Source organism: Rhamphochromis longiceps, linkage group LG1, assembly GCF_057381845.1.
Source record: "Rhamphochromis longiceps isolate RC_006_pf linkage group LG1, R_longiceps_female_GT1.1, whole genome shotgun sequence".
NCBI classification, from domain to species: domain Eukaryota; kingdom Metazoa; phylum Chordata; class Actinopteri; order Cichliformes; family Cichlidae; genus Rhamphochromis; species Rhamphochromis longiceps.
In genome coordinates, this window is record NC_140557.1 from 12,665,873 (window position 1) to 12,681,320 (window position 15,448).

Genomic DNA, 15,448 nt, shown 5'->3' on the forward strand with positions numbered 1-15,448 from the left:
TGAAATACAATTCGTTTTTTTATTTAATATAAGGCAACGAAAGAAATCACATCTTACAAACAGGTTACACACAAACCCTAGTTATCAAAATAGCTACAAGTAATTTAAAGCCCAAACCCATTCCCAATGATGTAACAACTGCCAAGCTGAATATTATAAAGTGCGTTCTTATTCTCAATCATCACCAAGGCAAAGTTGTCATTATGTTTTTCTCAAAGTGAACCTGACAGAACTTTCAGGCGCTAAGCATGTGTTTTTAATCACTTTAATATCTCAGTTGCATCTACACAGCATTCATTTACCTTTCACATCAATCAAAATGTACTGCTTGAAGGATCATTTGATCAATAACATGTGTTCCCTTGCTTTGCAAATGTAAAATTAAATTGAGATTTTAAAAAAGACAAAGAAGAGAGTCCATATTCAACACTGTAAGTCAGCATCTTTCGCCGTCTACGGATCGGTCAGTTCTTTTCTCTAAAGAAAAGGAAAGACATGTTAATGTTTACTTTAATCTTTTAGTTTAGTAAGAAAGGCAGACTCATAGGCAGCATTTGAATTTATAATGCAAGCTGCATATATGATTTGTTCTACTAATAACAAACAACAGAGATAATGCATTCAAAAATTCATGCCACAGCTCTCCCACGTCAACTGCAAGCAGAATCATGCAAAGGGCAACATGAACACATTGGGAACTGCATGAAGGATGAGGCAGTTATTAAATCCTGTCCATTGAAAAAAAGCTGGAATGAGCAGAGAGTGGAAAAGGAAACAAAAAAGGACAAAAACAAACAAAAAACTAAAAAAAAAAAGGAAATAAGTTAATGTCATTCCAGGGCCACAGCTTTTAGACAAGTCCACTTTATCATATCACTGGGAGTCACTTTAGACACATCAAAGATTATTTTCAGTCAACTGGAGACACCTAATGGCTAAAATGGTGTATTATTTCACACTCAAACTTCTGTCCTAAAATGTATTTGAATTTTAAAAGAGTTAATATGTAGTTTGTCTTTAAATATCAAACTGACCCTGGAAATCAGGAGTTAAAATGTCAAAACAAAGGGTGATAAAGAAGCTGATAAGAGACAATAAGGCACTGCAGTAAGTGACATTAATGACAGGAGCATTGCAGGGGAGAGGTCTGGGGTTTGGAGGGAAGCACACCTGGCAGCAAAGGTTCCCTGGATGAGTCCAAGACCTGGTGAAAATGAAGCCAGGTCAGAATTGTCTCTCTTTTACAGTTTGTGCGTGTCTCACTCTCATGGACATACGTACACACACACGCCCACACATTCACCCAGCCTTGCCAGAGTGTTACAAGTTTAATGTTTTGTGATGACTTTGAATGTCTGGATGGCAAATGTGAGAACCACAGATATTTTCATATTGGCTGCATGGATTTCCCTAAACCTTTCAAACATAATAAGCCTCTCTCGTGTGAGAAATAAATTTCAAGTTATAGTTTTGACTGATGGCTGTCTTTGTATCATAAAGGCAATCTCAGAACTAAAGGTATAGTTTAGATGCTTGGTTTTATTCTTTTGATTTAACAAGCTCAAACATTAAACAAACGATAAAACCATTTCCTAACATCCTTGAACCCTGCTGAGTTGCTTCTATATTTAGTGATTGCATGGTCCCGTCTATCACAAGCAACAATCATCTTATAAGCAACAATCAGCTTAGATAAGCTACAATCGGCTTATCTATCAGATTTGTTATCATTTTATGCGCCATGCCATATGCTTGGGTCAGTTGATCAACAGCTTTTAATAGTTCAAAGAAGGAGACTGGTTTTCACTGTAAAAACGATCCATTTAAGACCAAGGAGTCAACCTCATTAAGTACTCAAATCTCAACTAAAAACACACTTGGTTTCATTATCCTTTCCAGTTTAACTGGTGTATTTCTTCTGTTCCTTCAAAAGCAGGCTTAATTTATTCTTGCTCTCCAACATTTCATTAATTTTGATTCTACTGTCATTCTTTTTAATTCTCTGTTTATTATGTATTTCTCAGTATATTGTAAATACTTTTTGCTTGGTACACCATCTCCAGCTGTTACAGATTTTAGTCAGAATGAACCTTAAAGTTGGATCAGAACTGCTGGACATGTTTATCTAGTCTAATATCACTGAGATTAACAGGAGAGGTAGCTGAATAACACTGCTACAGTATTCCGCAAATTTCCACGTGTCATGTCTGGAAAACAGAATTTATAGACATCATGTCCATTTTCTAGTTGCTTTTCCAATTCAGGGTCACCAAATGGTTGGAGCCTGTTCATGGTGAGGGACGGGGAACAGCTTGGAGAGTTCTATCACAGGGCTAAAACATAAGGACAGACAAACATTTACACTCATATCTACAAATATGCCCAACTTAGATTTAACCTAATATGCATGTTTTTTGGATTGTATATTAGGTCAGAGTTTACAGAAATCCATGCAAAGATAATCATCATTGTTTTCACATTTACCATCATTTAAGCCAGCAGCCGTTCCAGTTAAAACCATTCTCAGTCACAACGGGGGTCACATATTTTTAAGGTCAGGAAACAGTTAGACAACAGGGAAAATAGCCTGGAATAAACAGCATTCTTTGAGGCCAGCATGCAATTCAATATAATATAAGCACTTTTTTTGAACAGCCTGCTGTGTCAGGTGAGACCAGTTTTTTTTCACAGCTGACTTGTATATGAACCGCTGACAGGCATATTAGAAATGATGCATGCTATGGAACTCCAGCTGACAGCAAACAAGATTTTTCTGTTTGTTTTAAAACAGCTACCAGTCAAGAAAAACTCGCTCTGCAAGAATCCAGCAAGCAAACAGTCAAGTTTTCTTCCAAGAACTCCAGCTAACACAGGAACACATAGGAAAACTAACAAGTGATCTTTCCCTTTTCCTCCTTTTTTAACGGATTGTCATTTCATTATGGTAAACAAAGACAGCCTACAACTAAAGCATGTCAGGATTTCCATATTAGTAAGGTAAATTATTAATAATCACGTAGTCTGTGACTACACTTCTTATTCCGTCCTCTGGATTTAAAAAGAGCAAACTGTTGACAGATTTTTTTCTTTAATGAACCGGTATTGACAGTCAAATATGACAGCTACAAGAGGAATGACATTTTTTGGAATAATAGAAAAACACCAATACAATTCTCCCTCTCCTCCTCTCACCTGGTATGTGGTTCCAGCCCAGAACTGCTTCATCTCCCCCCTGCAGCCTGCCACCACAGCAGAAGTTATCACAGTGAAGGGCACTAAGTAAAGCAGAGCAGGCTGTCCCATTCCTGACAGCAACATCACGATGAATGTCAGTATCATTCCCAGGAAATAGGCTAAAAAGAAATATGAAGAAGGAAAGAGATATGGTAAACTTAAAGCTTACACCTGGCTTTATATGGCAGCCTTTCAGTTGACAAGTGTGAAAAGAGACTCAGTAAAAAGCTAATTCAGTGCACTTGTAAATAAAACTTTATTACTACATCAGCTAATAAACCTCAAAGACTAAAAAGTAAAACTGCAGCTAAATACAAGTGAACCCTTTGAAAGTACAGAGAATTGAACTTGCAGGTCATAAAAATGGTAACAAACAAAATGATGCATAAAAGCTATATTCATGTATTCAATAGTAAAACTAGGTAGTTATCAACAGTTCAAGCTGGAAAAAGTTGTGCTAACGACTTGTCTTTGACTCATGTGCTCCAATTAAGAAGATGACATTTGAAGTAAGGGTTGTAATTTTTTTTTTTTTTTAAATAAAGTTATCCTCGAGAGATTACTCGGTTTGAATTATACTTCAATGTCAACAATGTTCAAAAGATAAATTACAGAGATGTAATGAGCTGGAAAAGCCTGTAAAGTATTTCTAAAGGCCTTCTATTCCACTTATCCAGTTCAGGGGCTGGAGGGCTGGAGACCCGACAGATAGTCAGTTTGCTGTGGGGCTCATGCTCAAATTCACACCACGACCAATTTAGGATCATCATTCGCCTAAAATCATATCTTCAGACTGTGGGATGAAGATTGCAAAAGTCCACTTTTAGACAATGCTCTGTGGCCAACTATTGAACCACTTTAAGCTTAAAAAAATAAATAAATAAATCTTGTTTGGAGGTATAAGGCATTGCACACCAACACATAAATGTCATCCAAGCTGCAGAACACGGTGAAAGGAACATCACGGTCTGTTTGCAAGTGTTCTTATAAAATACTTCGTCAGTGCAGCGACACAATAAATTATGTTTGGTATGCCAATTTTAAAGAGGAAGTAGAGAGAAGAACATGATGAGTATACCAACAGGACTTTGGATTTGAGCAAGGTTGTCACTGACTCTGTTGAGAACAAGGTCAGTAAGATGCAGTGGTATTGGGTGAGTCTGGGCTTTTTGTAAACATTATTGAAAAAACATTACCACTTAAATGTTGGAAATATGCATTCACACAGTCCCATTATCGTGCTATTAAATATTATAGATTACTGCTATGCAATATTATTTTTTGCTTTGTGCGCTTATATGTATGTATAACAAAGAGATAACAGAGACCAAGTGAATGAGGGAGTGTGTTTGCATTGGTACAACACAGCATTAAAAATCCAGGAAAAAAAAAACATTTTGCAATTCTGAGAATTTCTAATGGAGACCGTTGTGACTGAAAGAGGTTCTACAAGTCATGTAAGTCGAGAGTTCACTTGCCTTTTCCAGCCTGCACTGTGAATGATTTCTCAGTTTGTGTAATAAAGACATGAAATGTACAAATGTTCTCGTGTTATCAGTTAAGTCATGTTGACACAGATGAAGATCAGACCGCATTTTATGAGTAATAAAACTAAAAAGAGCTCATAAGCGTTTGCGTGACATTGCATGAAGTTCAATATGAAGAACGTGAGTTCAGTCCTGGCAGTCAATACAAATGACTGATCACATGCAATATGATAAGAAAATAAGAAAAGAAAAGAAATAGTGTACATTTAAACCAGCAATTCACTCAAACAGATCGGGGTTTGGCAAAAATCAAACCCCGATCTGAATATTTTCCCCCTTTTCACAAAATTCAATGACTTTACACACAAGACATTGTGTGTGTGTGTTTGTTTTTTTAAATCCATGAAAATTAATGACAGACCCAACAAAATGATAACAGATGTGTGATACCTATGCAGCAACTGACGAAGTAGACTTTCCTCTTGCTCTTGATCCAAACATCAAACCTGCTGCAGTAGGCAACCAAAAGACCTGTGGGTCCAACAACAATGCAGGGTGAGAGCCACTCATCATTACACATACATCATCCAGTATGAAATCCTGTATGTATGGGTTAGTGACTCATTCATTTCCCCCACTATTTACAGTTAATGATGTAAAGAGACTAACCGAAGACATATGAAATCTATAGAAGAGTCTAGCTAAACTCAAACCACGGACTCTGCATTTATTGAGTAAGCACCCTAACATTTTGCTATCAAGTTGCAATTTTAAATTAGTTTTCCTATTTTGTTCTTTGTGTTTTTGAATCAAAGAAACAGACTAGATATTTTTAAAAACAAAAAAACAACAACCTTTATTTGTATTAAAAACTAAATCTAACACATTGTTAAGAATTGCTTCATATGTCTAACTAATGTTTGTACACAGAAATGCTCACACATATAAGCAGTGGTGTAAAGGTGAACCGCGAGAGCGTCTATATCCTTACCTGGGACAATGATGTCGCCGTAACCCAGGATGGAGAACTGCATCATACACAGGTTCTGAGCCCAAGCTAAGAGACGCGGGACACGCATCACCACAGGAAGCTGAGAAAATGAAGCATTACAGATGCTAAAAATGACAAAAAGGCCAACAGCAGAAATCTTGTTCAGTGTCTTTGTGTTCCACCTAATCTGACGGCCGTCCCTTAGCTTTACTTGAATCCAACCTATAGCAGGTACACTTTTCTACACTGCTGTAGATTACTTTGCATATTTTCTGATACACAGACATTTCCAGCTAAATCTTTCATTTCCATATTTCAGAATCCATCCGGTCTGCGTAGACATAAAGAACGAAGCTCTAAACAAAAGGACTGCTATCATTTATTGTTGTCTGTATTGTGTTTTTGTAATACCTGAACTGAACTTCTTAAATCTTACCTCCCACTTTTATTTTTTCCACAATAAGATCGAGAACAAGCAAACCCACTCAGGAATTTAGTAAAATAAAAAATGAAAACCAAAGAAAAAAAAAAGCTAGTCACCATGTGTGTAGGCAATTTTTACACAAATCAATAAGAATACAAAACAATTTGTCTCAAGGAGTATGAAAATAATGCATTCCTGATTAATTAATGAGCTGTAAAACTGCTGCTCTAATCTTTCTTAAGCAATATTGCTGGAAAATGTGGTAACTTATAAGCACCCATCACCGTGCACCTTTTTTATTAATATCCTGTAACAAAAACATGCGTGTGCACATAACTAGCTCACAACATTACTTGCTGCAAACAAACAAAAAAACCCACATCTTTCTCGTGCCAAAAAGATATTTTTAATCATATTAGTTTCTTCTTAACCACCTTCTGGACATGCATGACAGACATGCATATTGATACACGTATATAAACCTTTTATCATTTTAACATATGTATATATGTACACATTTTAACATATGTACACATTTACCCAATCAAAACGTAAAATTAGTTCTTTCACAGACTAAAACATCAACCGCCACCGTACCTCCCTACCCACCTCAGCTATCATTACAACAAAAACAAAACCAAACAAAAAAGGAAAAAGTAGTGGATGGGTAACAAGTCAAGCCTTACTTTCTCAGAGGGAGGCTGGGGTTCAGCGGGGATCTCCACACCTTGTGTCTAAGACAGAACCCGCCCAACCCCAGTGCACAGTTAGTCTATTGTTCCCCTCAGGGCATCTACAACAAGCAGTCCATGTCAGCTGGGTTGTTAATGAAGCCATAACAAACGTGTAAGGGAGTTCCACCAAGCCCATCTTATAGTGCTCCGTTTGTGACTCTGGTAAAGAGTGATTTTTTTTTTTTTAACCCACTTCCTGAACCCAAATTTATACAAGTGAATCTGAGTATTAAAAGAAGAGTTACAATGCAGATTAGTTTGTCCATTAGACATAAAATGTTGCCTTAATTAGGCTGTGAATTTTTATGTATACAATAGTGTGAAAAGTCTTGAGTTAGCCCTCATGTTTTTATATTTTGCTAGGAAAATGAAAAAATATGGTTGAAGTGATTCCATGATGGTTGAACCAGGACTCTTAGGCTTCTTGAACAAGACAAAAAGCTTTTCTTTGGGTATTGGCTGCCTTTTCTTTTGTTCTCTGTTAAGATGATCCCACATTACCTCAATAATTTTGAGGTCTGGGCTCTGGGGACACCAATCGATGACTAATAGTGTTCCACTGTGTGTTTTTTCTATCCAGGTGTGCTTTTACTGTGTTGGAAGTGTGTTTGCTGGGATCATTCTCGTGCTGAAATATGAAGCTGCTCCAGCCCCAAACTCTGACAGAAACTCTGTTGCCTTTTACAGATGGCTGCAGACATTCACTATTGTCCCTCCCTCCTGACCTCCTTTGTACATTTTGATCATTTGGATTTAACACCCAATGGGACCTGTTGCCACTGATTTTCAGTCCAGCACTTGTGAATTTGGTATACCTCAGCTTCGTCTCATTTTCTCCTGTTTCTTAAGAATTGCTTCTAGACAGTTACTGTATCTGATGAGGGTAGATATTTTTAGTCTGTTACTTCTTCTTTTCTTCTCTACTTGTTCAGCTTCCTTAATTTTTTTAAGGACGCTCTGCACACCATGCTAAGATATGGTTTTTAGCTAATAACTTTATTTCCAACAGCCTTTTTTCTAAGCTGTCTGTTAAGCGTAGACACAGAGGTTCATCTTTTTTTAGCTTTGAATTATTCATCGGTCAGTGTTAAGTAACCTAATAAACATTCCCCTGAAAACGAGTGAAAAATCAGCCAATGGCCAAAGAAAAACTTTGGCAGACCTTTAGAAACCCTGGAGAATTTTTGCTCAAGACCAGTTTAAAAGACAAGTCTGGCTCCATGGATGGGAAATATAAAAAAAATAAAATTCTAAGTGACCTTCTAGTCTTTATGGCGCACGTTTGAAGAAATTCTCTCATAATGTGAAAGAGATTTTGCATTCACATCAGTACAGTCAGACTTGGATATGGATAAAGCCAGCTGTGAAGAAAAAAATTGGGTTTTTTTCCCAAATTAACAATAGCCCTAAAAACAGTTTGGTGGAGTTCCCCTTCAAGATGGGAAACAATGCAGGAAGCTTACCTTCTCTCCAGATGCATCTGGGCCCAGGGCAACCTGCACCATGATGCTTACTCCATTCTGTGGCAAAGGGGGAGATGCCAAGCATTCATATCAAATTACTTAATGAAAATGAAATAACATCATACTAAAACACCAGAGCAAAATATCCTCAGAAAGGCCCTCAGAGAGTGCAAAAGCTAATGCCTCATCTCATGTTGTCTAAGCGATCTTAGATTAGATTAGATTAGATTAGATAGAACTTTATTAATCCCTCGGGTGGGTTCCTCTGGGAAATTCGATTTCCAAAAAGCACAGCACCGACAGAAGTTTCAGAGTTAAGATCTAGATCTAAACCAAAATTTAGACAGAGTGTACTCACACTAGACATAGTTGCCTCGCCTGAGCACGACTGTTATACATCCCCACTCCCCTTATGGCTTGTGCTCATATAAACCGGAGTAAACTTCAGTTTGTTTCGCTCACCCTCTTTCGTAGACTGTTGCTGTTGAAAAGCACTCCTGCAGAGCATCAGTTTGTCATTGACGAAAAAGTGAAAATCTATGCTCAGGCCTGTGGACCACTCACACTACTGTGCTCAAGCATTCCTGAACCGTAAAGATTCACTTATCTATATCCAGGCATGGCATCCAGTGATCTAACTAGTACAACTAGACTTTGCCTCAATTCAGTACAGCTGAAATTCCTTCTGCCTCAGATCAGATCCACAACAGAATTTCACAGAGGTAGTCAAACTAAATAAATTCAAGTCATTTTTAATTGTTCTTATGGCTGCCAATGTTATATATAAACCTTATGGCTACTTCTTTGCCTGAGACGACTCTATTCTGAAGTTTTAAATGTTTTAGCTCTGACGTTTTTAGATGTTTCTGCATCTGACTTTTTTTATATGTATAAACTTATTTTGTGGAATTTCTTGTTTGTTTTATTAGTAAACTTACTTTTGGCTTTCTCAGCTTATACGCTCCTGGTTAAATAAAGGTTCAACTATAAGAAAGTATTATTCCCTTTTCCATGCCACACATCTACATTAATTTTTATTAAATTAGGGTGATATTTTTGTAGTTTGTGCACAAACTTGCTAATAGACAAAAACATCCAAGGTGTACATATCAATTTGTGTGCAGGGTTCACTTCATATTAAAAAATAATAACTAATTCAGTGTATAACTAATATTTGATGAGTGGATTCTCAAATGTGTCAGACCTTGAGGCAATAAGAGCAGCAAATGCAGAGAAATAGCAAAAACTTCATTTTTAAAAAAAATCAATAACAACATTACTGCTTTAGCAACAAGATACAGATAAAAAACAAAAATAAAGATAAACATACCTTAGTGAAGAAAGGAGTGATGAAAACAAAGAAGACATCATATACAAGCAGGAGGCTCAGAAGAATCACACAGATCTTCGAGAAATTGGAAAGAAAAAATTATCACCAACTACATGGCTCAAAACTCCATGTGAGGAAATCTGCTAGAAGCTTTGTGAGTGTGATAACATTTTTAATCAAATATCAAAGACGGGAAAAAAACAAAAATTCTTAGGAATGGAGCACTGCCTGACATTCTTACAGGAAGTGTTGATAAATATGAACAAATATATATTTGTATAAATAGAACAACTACAGTGCAAGTATTCATTGTACAAGAAAAAATACCTTGAAATTGGACAGTGAAATTGTCTTCATGAAGTTGAGGCAGAAAGCAATGCCAAGGAGGTCCTGCAGAATCCAGATCCATCTGCAAGACATAAAGACCTCTTTGACTTTAGGGTTTTCATTACTTTAAATGTAGCTATTTCAGGATAAACTGTCTCATAAACATTGTTACAATTTTCTGGGTAATTTTAACCTACAGTGTTGTAGAAATTCACCACCACAGTGGTGTAACCATGTCTGAAAACTGACAGGACTGTGAATGTGTACCTGTCTTCATTTCTGTACACTCCCCAGACCACAGAAATGCTAATGCACACAGCAGCCAACAAGAGAGACCTCACTGAAAAGTTCCAATTCCGGACAGAGAACCTGGAAAAAGACACAGAGCCACATTTAGGTAGAAACAAAGAAACAAAAACAAAACAAGTAAAATTCTTGCACACATTCACCGAGACGCTGATGTTTGTTTGAAGCTTTTCAAGCTTTAAACCACTGGTCTTTTTAATATAAAAACAGAAAAAAAAAAGTTTTTTAAATGTTAGTAACACATCAAAAATCAGACCTTTACTATCCATGAATCACTTGGATCTTGCAGTACTTAATTTCCCCCTTCTGCCTAGATTATTTTACCTCACCATTTGTGTGAACCACTCACTCAACGACAGCATCCCCCCTCTGTGACTTCTGGAGAAATTCACAATTCATTTTTAACTTTTACATGGCTAAGCTCCTCATTTTACTGACCTACCGTACATTCAACCAATTTGCTATACGTTAATTTTTATCTTTTCGTCACTTTAACGCAGTAATTTCCCCAGGTTTTTCAATACAAACAAAATAATATCTCACTCAAAATTAGTCGCCAGGAACTAGTCAATAGTAAAAACTCTCTCTAAAGGTCTGATATCTATTTAATGTTGTAACTACAATGATGTGGTGTATATTTAATGTGGTTCCAAAGTCTGAGGCTCATACCTTAAAGTGCCGCAACCGATTTTGTCCATCACTGCATCAAAACAGCTATAGAGCGCAGAGGCAGATGCCAGGCAGAAGATAACAATAATGACGTAAACTGGAGAAAAATAAATAAATAGATCATATCACCAAAACTCGAGGTAAAATTACTCTGTTAAACAACCAGGAACTGATAAAAAAAAAAAAAACAACAACAACAACAACAACAAAACCCTAACCGAGAACTTTGTAGAAGAAGTACATGAGGACGAGCATCCCGCACATCAAGGCAACAAAGATAACCACTTTGAGAGGAGAGTACAGTGAAAGCTCTCCACTGTCTGCTTTGCTTTCTCCTCCTCCTCCTCCAGACGCACCGCTATTCAACCGTTCCCTGAAACACACAAACAAAAAACCCCTCTTTGAACTGTGTTTGAATTAGAAGAAACAAAACAACATCAGGCAGAATGAAATGTGAAGCAATGCAATACATATGATCTCAGCAAGAGTACATTTAAATGTCACTTGCTCACATCATTATCACCAATTGACATTACACAGTTAATGATATTTTGACTGCATATGAAAAAAATATATAAATCAATGTGTTTTCTGCTATGTTTGGTTTATTTTTAATGAGACATCATTACAGACACGAGTTTTCAGCTCACAGCTGTATAATACTGAAAAATCTCACCTCTCACACGCCCCGCTCCAGTAGCCGCCCAAAACAACTGTGCCAATGGAAATCAGCAGGATGACTGCAATGCTTGGATCGATCTTTGTGGAAGGTGGAGCATACAGCTTCACCTGCATCTCATTCCCGAAGACCTGAGGACGCATGCAAAGAGTTAAAAATGGTCATCAGATTCAAACAAGACATATTAAAGGATTTATTAAAAAGAAAAAGTTCTCTGACCTGCCAAGCTTCCAGGAAATCCTTGTACCTCATGAGAGCGAGAGAAATATTGACCTTCGCGTACTCCGACTCGTTGGCTGATGGGATTGTCTGAAGACATTTTTATAAATATTATCAGTGATTTGGGAATGTTTCAAGTATAATAGAGCAACAATAAAACAAACAAAAAACACTTCGAGATGAGACTTTTTTAAATAAATTGACTCTAGATCAATTAAACTGCATAGAATTTAATTTTTTGTGAGGTGGTAGAAGTATCAGTTTTACCGCTTGCTTTTGTTGTGAAAGTGTTCGTGCAGGGACAGAAGTACAGGGCAGATGTGTATTAGTGGTCTTGAGACTCAATGCACTCTTTATGATTTGGTGGATTGGTGATCACCGATCACAGGATGCAACACTGGCGTATATTTTTCAATAAAGCAACACTGGGTAAGCTTACAGTTTACTTCTTCTGTTACTAGTCACCTTGGACATTTGCAGGAAGATCTAAACATAAATATACTGTTGCCGCACAGCAAGAAGGTCCTGAGTTCAATTCCATCATCAGGCCGGGGTCTTTCTGTGTGGAGTTTGCATGTTCTCCCCGTGTTTGCATGGGTTCTCTCCGGCTACTCCGGCTTCCTCCCACAGTTCAAAGACATGCAGCTTGTGGGGATAGGTTAACTGTTTAATCCAAATTGCCCATAGGTGGGAATGTGTGAGTGAATGTGAGTGCGAATGGTTGTCTGTCCCTGTGTGTTGGCCCTACGACAGACTGGCGACCTGTCCAGGGTATACCCCGCCTCTCGCCCTATGACAGCTGGGATAGGCTCCAGTGCCCCTCGCGACCCTGAAAAGGATAAGCGGAAGCGAATGGATGGATGGATCTATTGTTAAATATGAAAGCATTATAAGGTATTTAGTAAAGGAGACAGGGCTTTTCTTCTTGTTTTTACACTGCATTTTTTACATATTTTAAATTTGTATGGGTGCAAACTTGGGCAGGTCCTGCGTGTGAAAGGGATTAGATCTCACTGGGAGCTCCTGATTAAATGAATGTTATTAAAATTTGACTTCAGTTAAATTTAAGTGAACAACACATGTATGCTCTTGGGTGTCGGCCTTGTAACAGCAACTCTAATATGAGGTATCTGTTTGTGAAGACATAAAGCAGATTCATGTCATAATTTAAAATTAATCAATAAAATTTCAAATTGTCTAGTTAACAGATGAATGAATTACAATGACACCAAACTATTTCACAAGGCAATAAAGCATTTTTAGATGGAAATCCCCACAGAAACACCACATCTGTATCATTTCCTGAATCACGCCTTTGTCTAGCGCACTTCTCTGATCACCCAAAAGCAGCAAAGAGGAAATAATAACTAACCATAAAAAAAAAATTAAAGGAAGATCTCAAATCAGCTTAATCAAGCTAACATCTTACCAGCGTTTCATTGCTGGCAATGAGCAAAGCCATCGCTCCAAGTCCCTGAGCGATAAGGGCCTTCTGGCTGAAATCACAGTTGCCCCTCATCACCACCAGAGCCTTGCCCATTACTGAAGATGCATTGATCCCTGAGCTGTCACACAGCAGAGAGGAAGTCATATTCACCAACTGGTACTCCATCTGAAAAAGTCCATTAACACTTACAGTAAGACAGTGTTTGGAAAGGTGTCAAAACCAAAAGAGCTGTAAAATAGAAAAACTTACTGCAGAATTCAGTGACTGTGCCAGTGGGGTCCAAGAGTGATTGTGAACAATGCAGAACTCCCTCTCTGTATCTCCATTTGAAATATGCGAGATCGCTTCCTGGCCATTTATCTATTGAGAAAGAAATAGTACCCCTTTGATACACTACATATGGAAAATATCTGAACCCAGCCCTGCTTTGACAGTAAAATGTTATCCATGTTCAACACACTTAAGGCTCATTGAGTACCTTGTCATAAATCATTCACACTGAGCCAAGGGACAAATACAAATAAATACAAAATATGGTATAAAATGGTATCAAAATCACATTATGCTCTGAACTATTCATAAGTGCAATAATCTATTTTTTATGAAGAGTACTTCAAGCATTTGCCCACACAGATGCATTTGGAGAGTTAAGAACAACAATTTTTTCCCCCCAGCTAATGGATCTTGTTCATCACTTTTCCATTTCCGAACAAACAAAAACAAAACCCATCAATGCTTACATCATCTGTGTTGAGATCTACAACCTACTAGATGATACTATAAATCTGCTAATGCTTATTGGGTTAGTTTATGCTACAGCATCCTATTAATGAAATAGGATAATTAATTAAAAGTAACTAGGTTAATTTAAATACATTCCAACACTATCACCATCAAATCTCAACAACAACAGCCCAACAGCCCATGTATGTTAGGATATACAAATATTTTAATATTATATAGGACACATGAATGAAGGAAAAGTTGCCAGCTTTTCTTGTAAATCTGCCACTTTTTCCCATAAATTTGACATTTATCAGAAAGTTTTTTTCCTCATATATTTTACATTATTTTCTCATAAATTTAGCTCATACATTGGGGTATAGATCTCATGATTTTTTTTCCTTTAAAAGTTTTATACATTTTTTTTTTAAAGAGGGGGGACTTGGATTTTAGCCCAGCCACTTATTAATCACTTTATTTTATTATCGCTGTCACAGTAATCCGTAAACTTTATTTTGTACTCTCAAAGTTAGATATCTCAAAGTTTCATGCCACTTGTCAGCTTTAGTATAGAGTCCCACATGAACACCCGCGCTGTGATCTGCTCACCCAAACGTAAACACTTCCTTGTTGGTGACGTCGCGAAAATCACCGTCTTCAAGTTCCATGGTTTCGGTAAAATTAGATTAAAACGGCCAGCACAGTTATATCTATCTTCACTTCAGCTTTCTTTAAAACAACCTTACCCTAACAGCAGAGCAGTAAAACAGTTTTCCGTGTCGTAGCGCACTGAGGCTAACTGAAATGAACACGAGAGCTAACAATTAACCGCAGTTTGAACGGTTGTATTACAAGAAAACACAATCCCTGAGATAGAGACTAACACGGTCTGCCGACTACATGCTCAACATTTATTCAAAACGTTAACAGTCACAGCTGACCGTTTTTTTCGTCGGTAAGTTTGGCTATCAGGCCCGTCAACAGCTAGTTATCAACATTCACCAACTTACCTCCGACGCTAAACAAAGGAGCGACAAAAATACGACTGCGACAGTTCCTTCCATCTTGTTACCACTCGTTTTTACCTATCCAGACAACATGAAATCACTTCTTTACGGCACGACGACACTTTCTACCCCATAAGCTGTTCCATCATGGCTGTGGTTTAGCTGGCTAGTAGTTGCCGGGGGACTTCCTGTATCGGCTTGTGACATAAACCTGCTGAGCCGCGAGTTTCTGTTTCACCCCAAAGCGTCAGAACAACAACACATATGGCACACGCACACACACTCCTCGTACTAACCACGATTTTAGCACCGTGTAACTTTGGAGACGTTTAAGTTAAGTTTCTTTCACTTAAATAATAAGTGGCAGATAAATTATAATGGCCAGTGTTTAAAACAGAGCTCTAATTC

General features: G+C 37.5%; 1 protein-coding gene across 3 annotated transcripts; it reads right to left on the bottom strand.

Annotated features, from left to right (window-relative positions):
- On the bottom strand, nt 1-15,254 carry sppl2a (signal peptide peptidase like 2A). Of its 3 annotated transcripts, XM_085384439.1 has the most exons (17): nt 15,044-15,253; nt 13,560-13,670; nt 13,293-13,475; nt 11,864-11,953; nt 11,642-11,775; nt 11,184-11,338; nt 10,966-11,062; nt 10,258-10,359; nt 9,991-10,072; nt 9,664-9,738; nt 8,334-8,390; nt 6,823-6,870; nt 5,713-5,812; nt 5,172-5,252; nt 3,193-3,353; nt 1,171-1,204; nt 1-477 (listed from the first exon to the last, which is right to left on the bottom strand). In XM_085384439.1, exons 1-17 carry the CDS (start codon nt 15,095-15,097, stop codon nt 437-439), a joined length of 1,605 nt encoding a protein of 534 aa, XP_085240565.1. In that variant the 5' UTR covers nt 15,098-15,253; the 3' UTR covers nt 1-436. The 3 variants fall into 3 exon arrangements, with proteins under 3 accessions (XP_085240565.1, XP_085240627.1, XP_085240674.1); XM_085384501.1 differs by lacking the exon at nt 6,823-6,870 and having other exon boundaries at nt 15,044-15,254; XM_085384548.1 differs by lacking the exon at nt 1,171-1,204 and having other exon boundaries at nt 15,044-15,254.
- Between the last annotated feature and the right edge of the window lie 194 nt (nt 15,255-15,448).

What these genes read in the sequence shown, in the direction of transcription:
- sppl2a (XM_085384439.1), bottom strand. Translation starts at nt 15,097, where the DNA reads ATGGAAGGAACTGTCGCAGTCGTATTTTTGTCGCTCCTTTGTTTAGCG. An exon ending in CACAGTCACTGAATTCTGCA is followed by an intron (nt 13,476 to 13,559) that starts GTAAGTTTTTCT and finishes GGACTTTTTCAG; the next exon opens with ATGGAGTACCAGTTGGTGAA. An exon ending in ATTTCCTGGAAGCTTGGCAG is followed by an intron (nt 11,776 to 11,863) that starts GTCAGAGAACTT and finishes ATGCGTCCTCAG; the next exon opens with GTCTTCGGGAATGAGATGCA.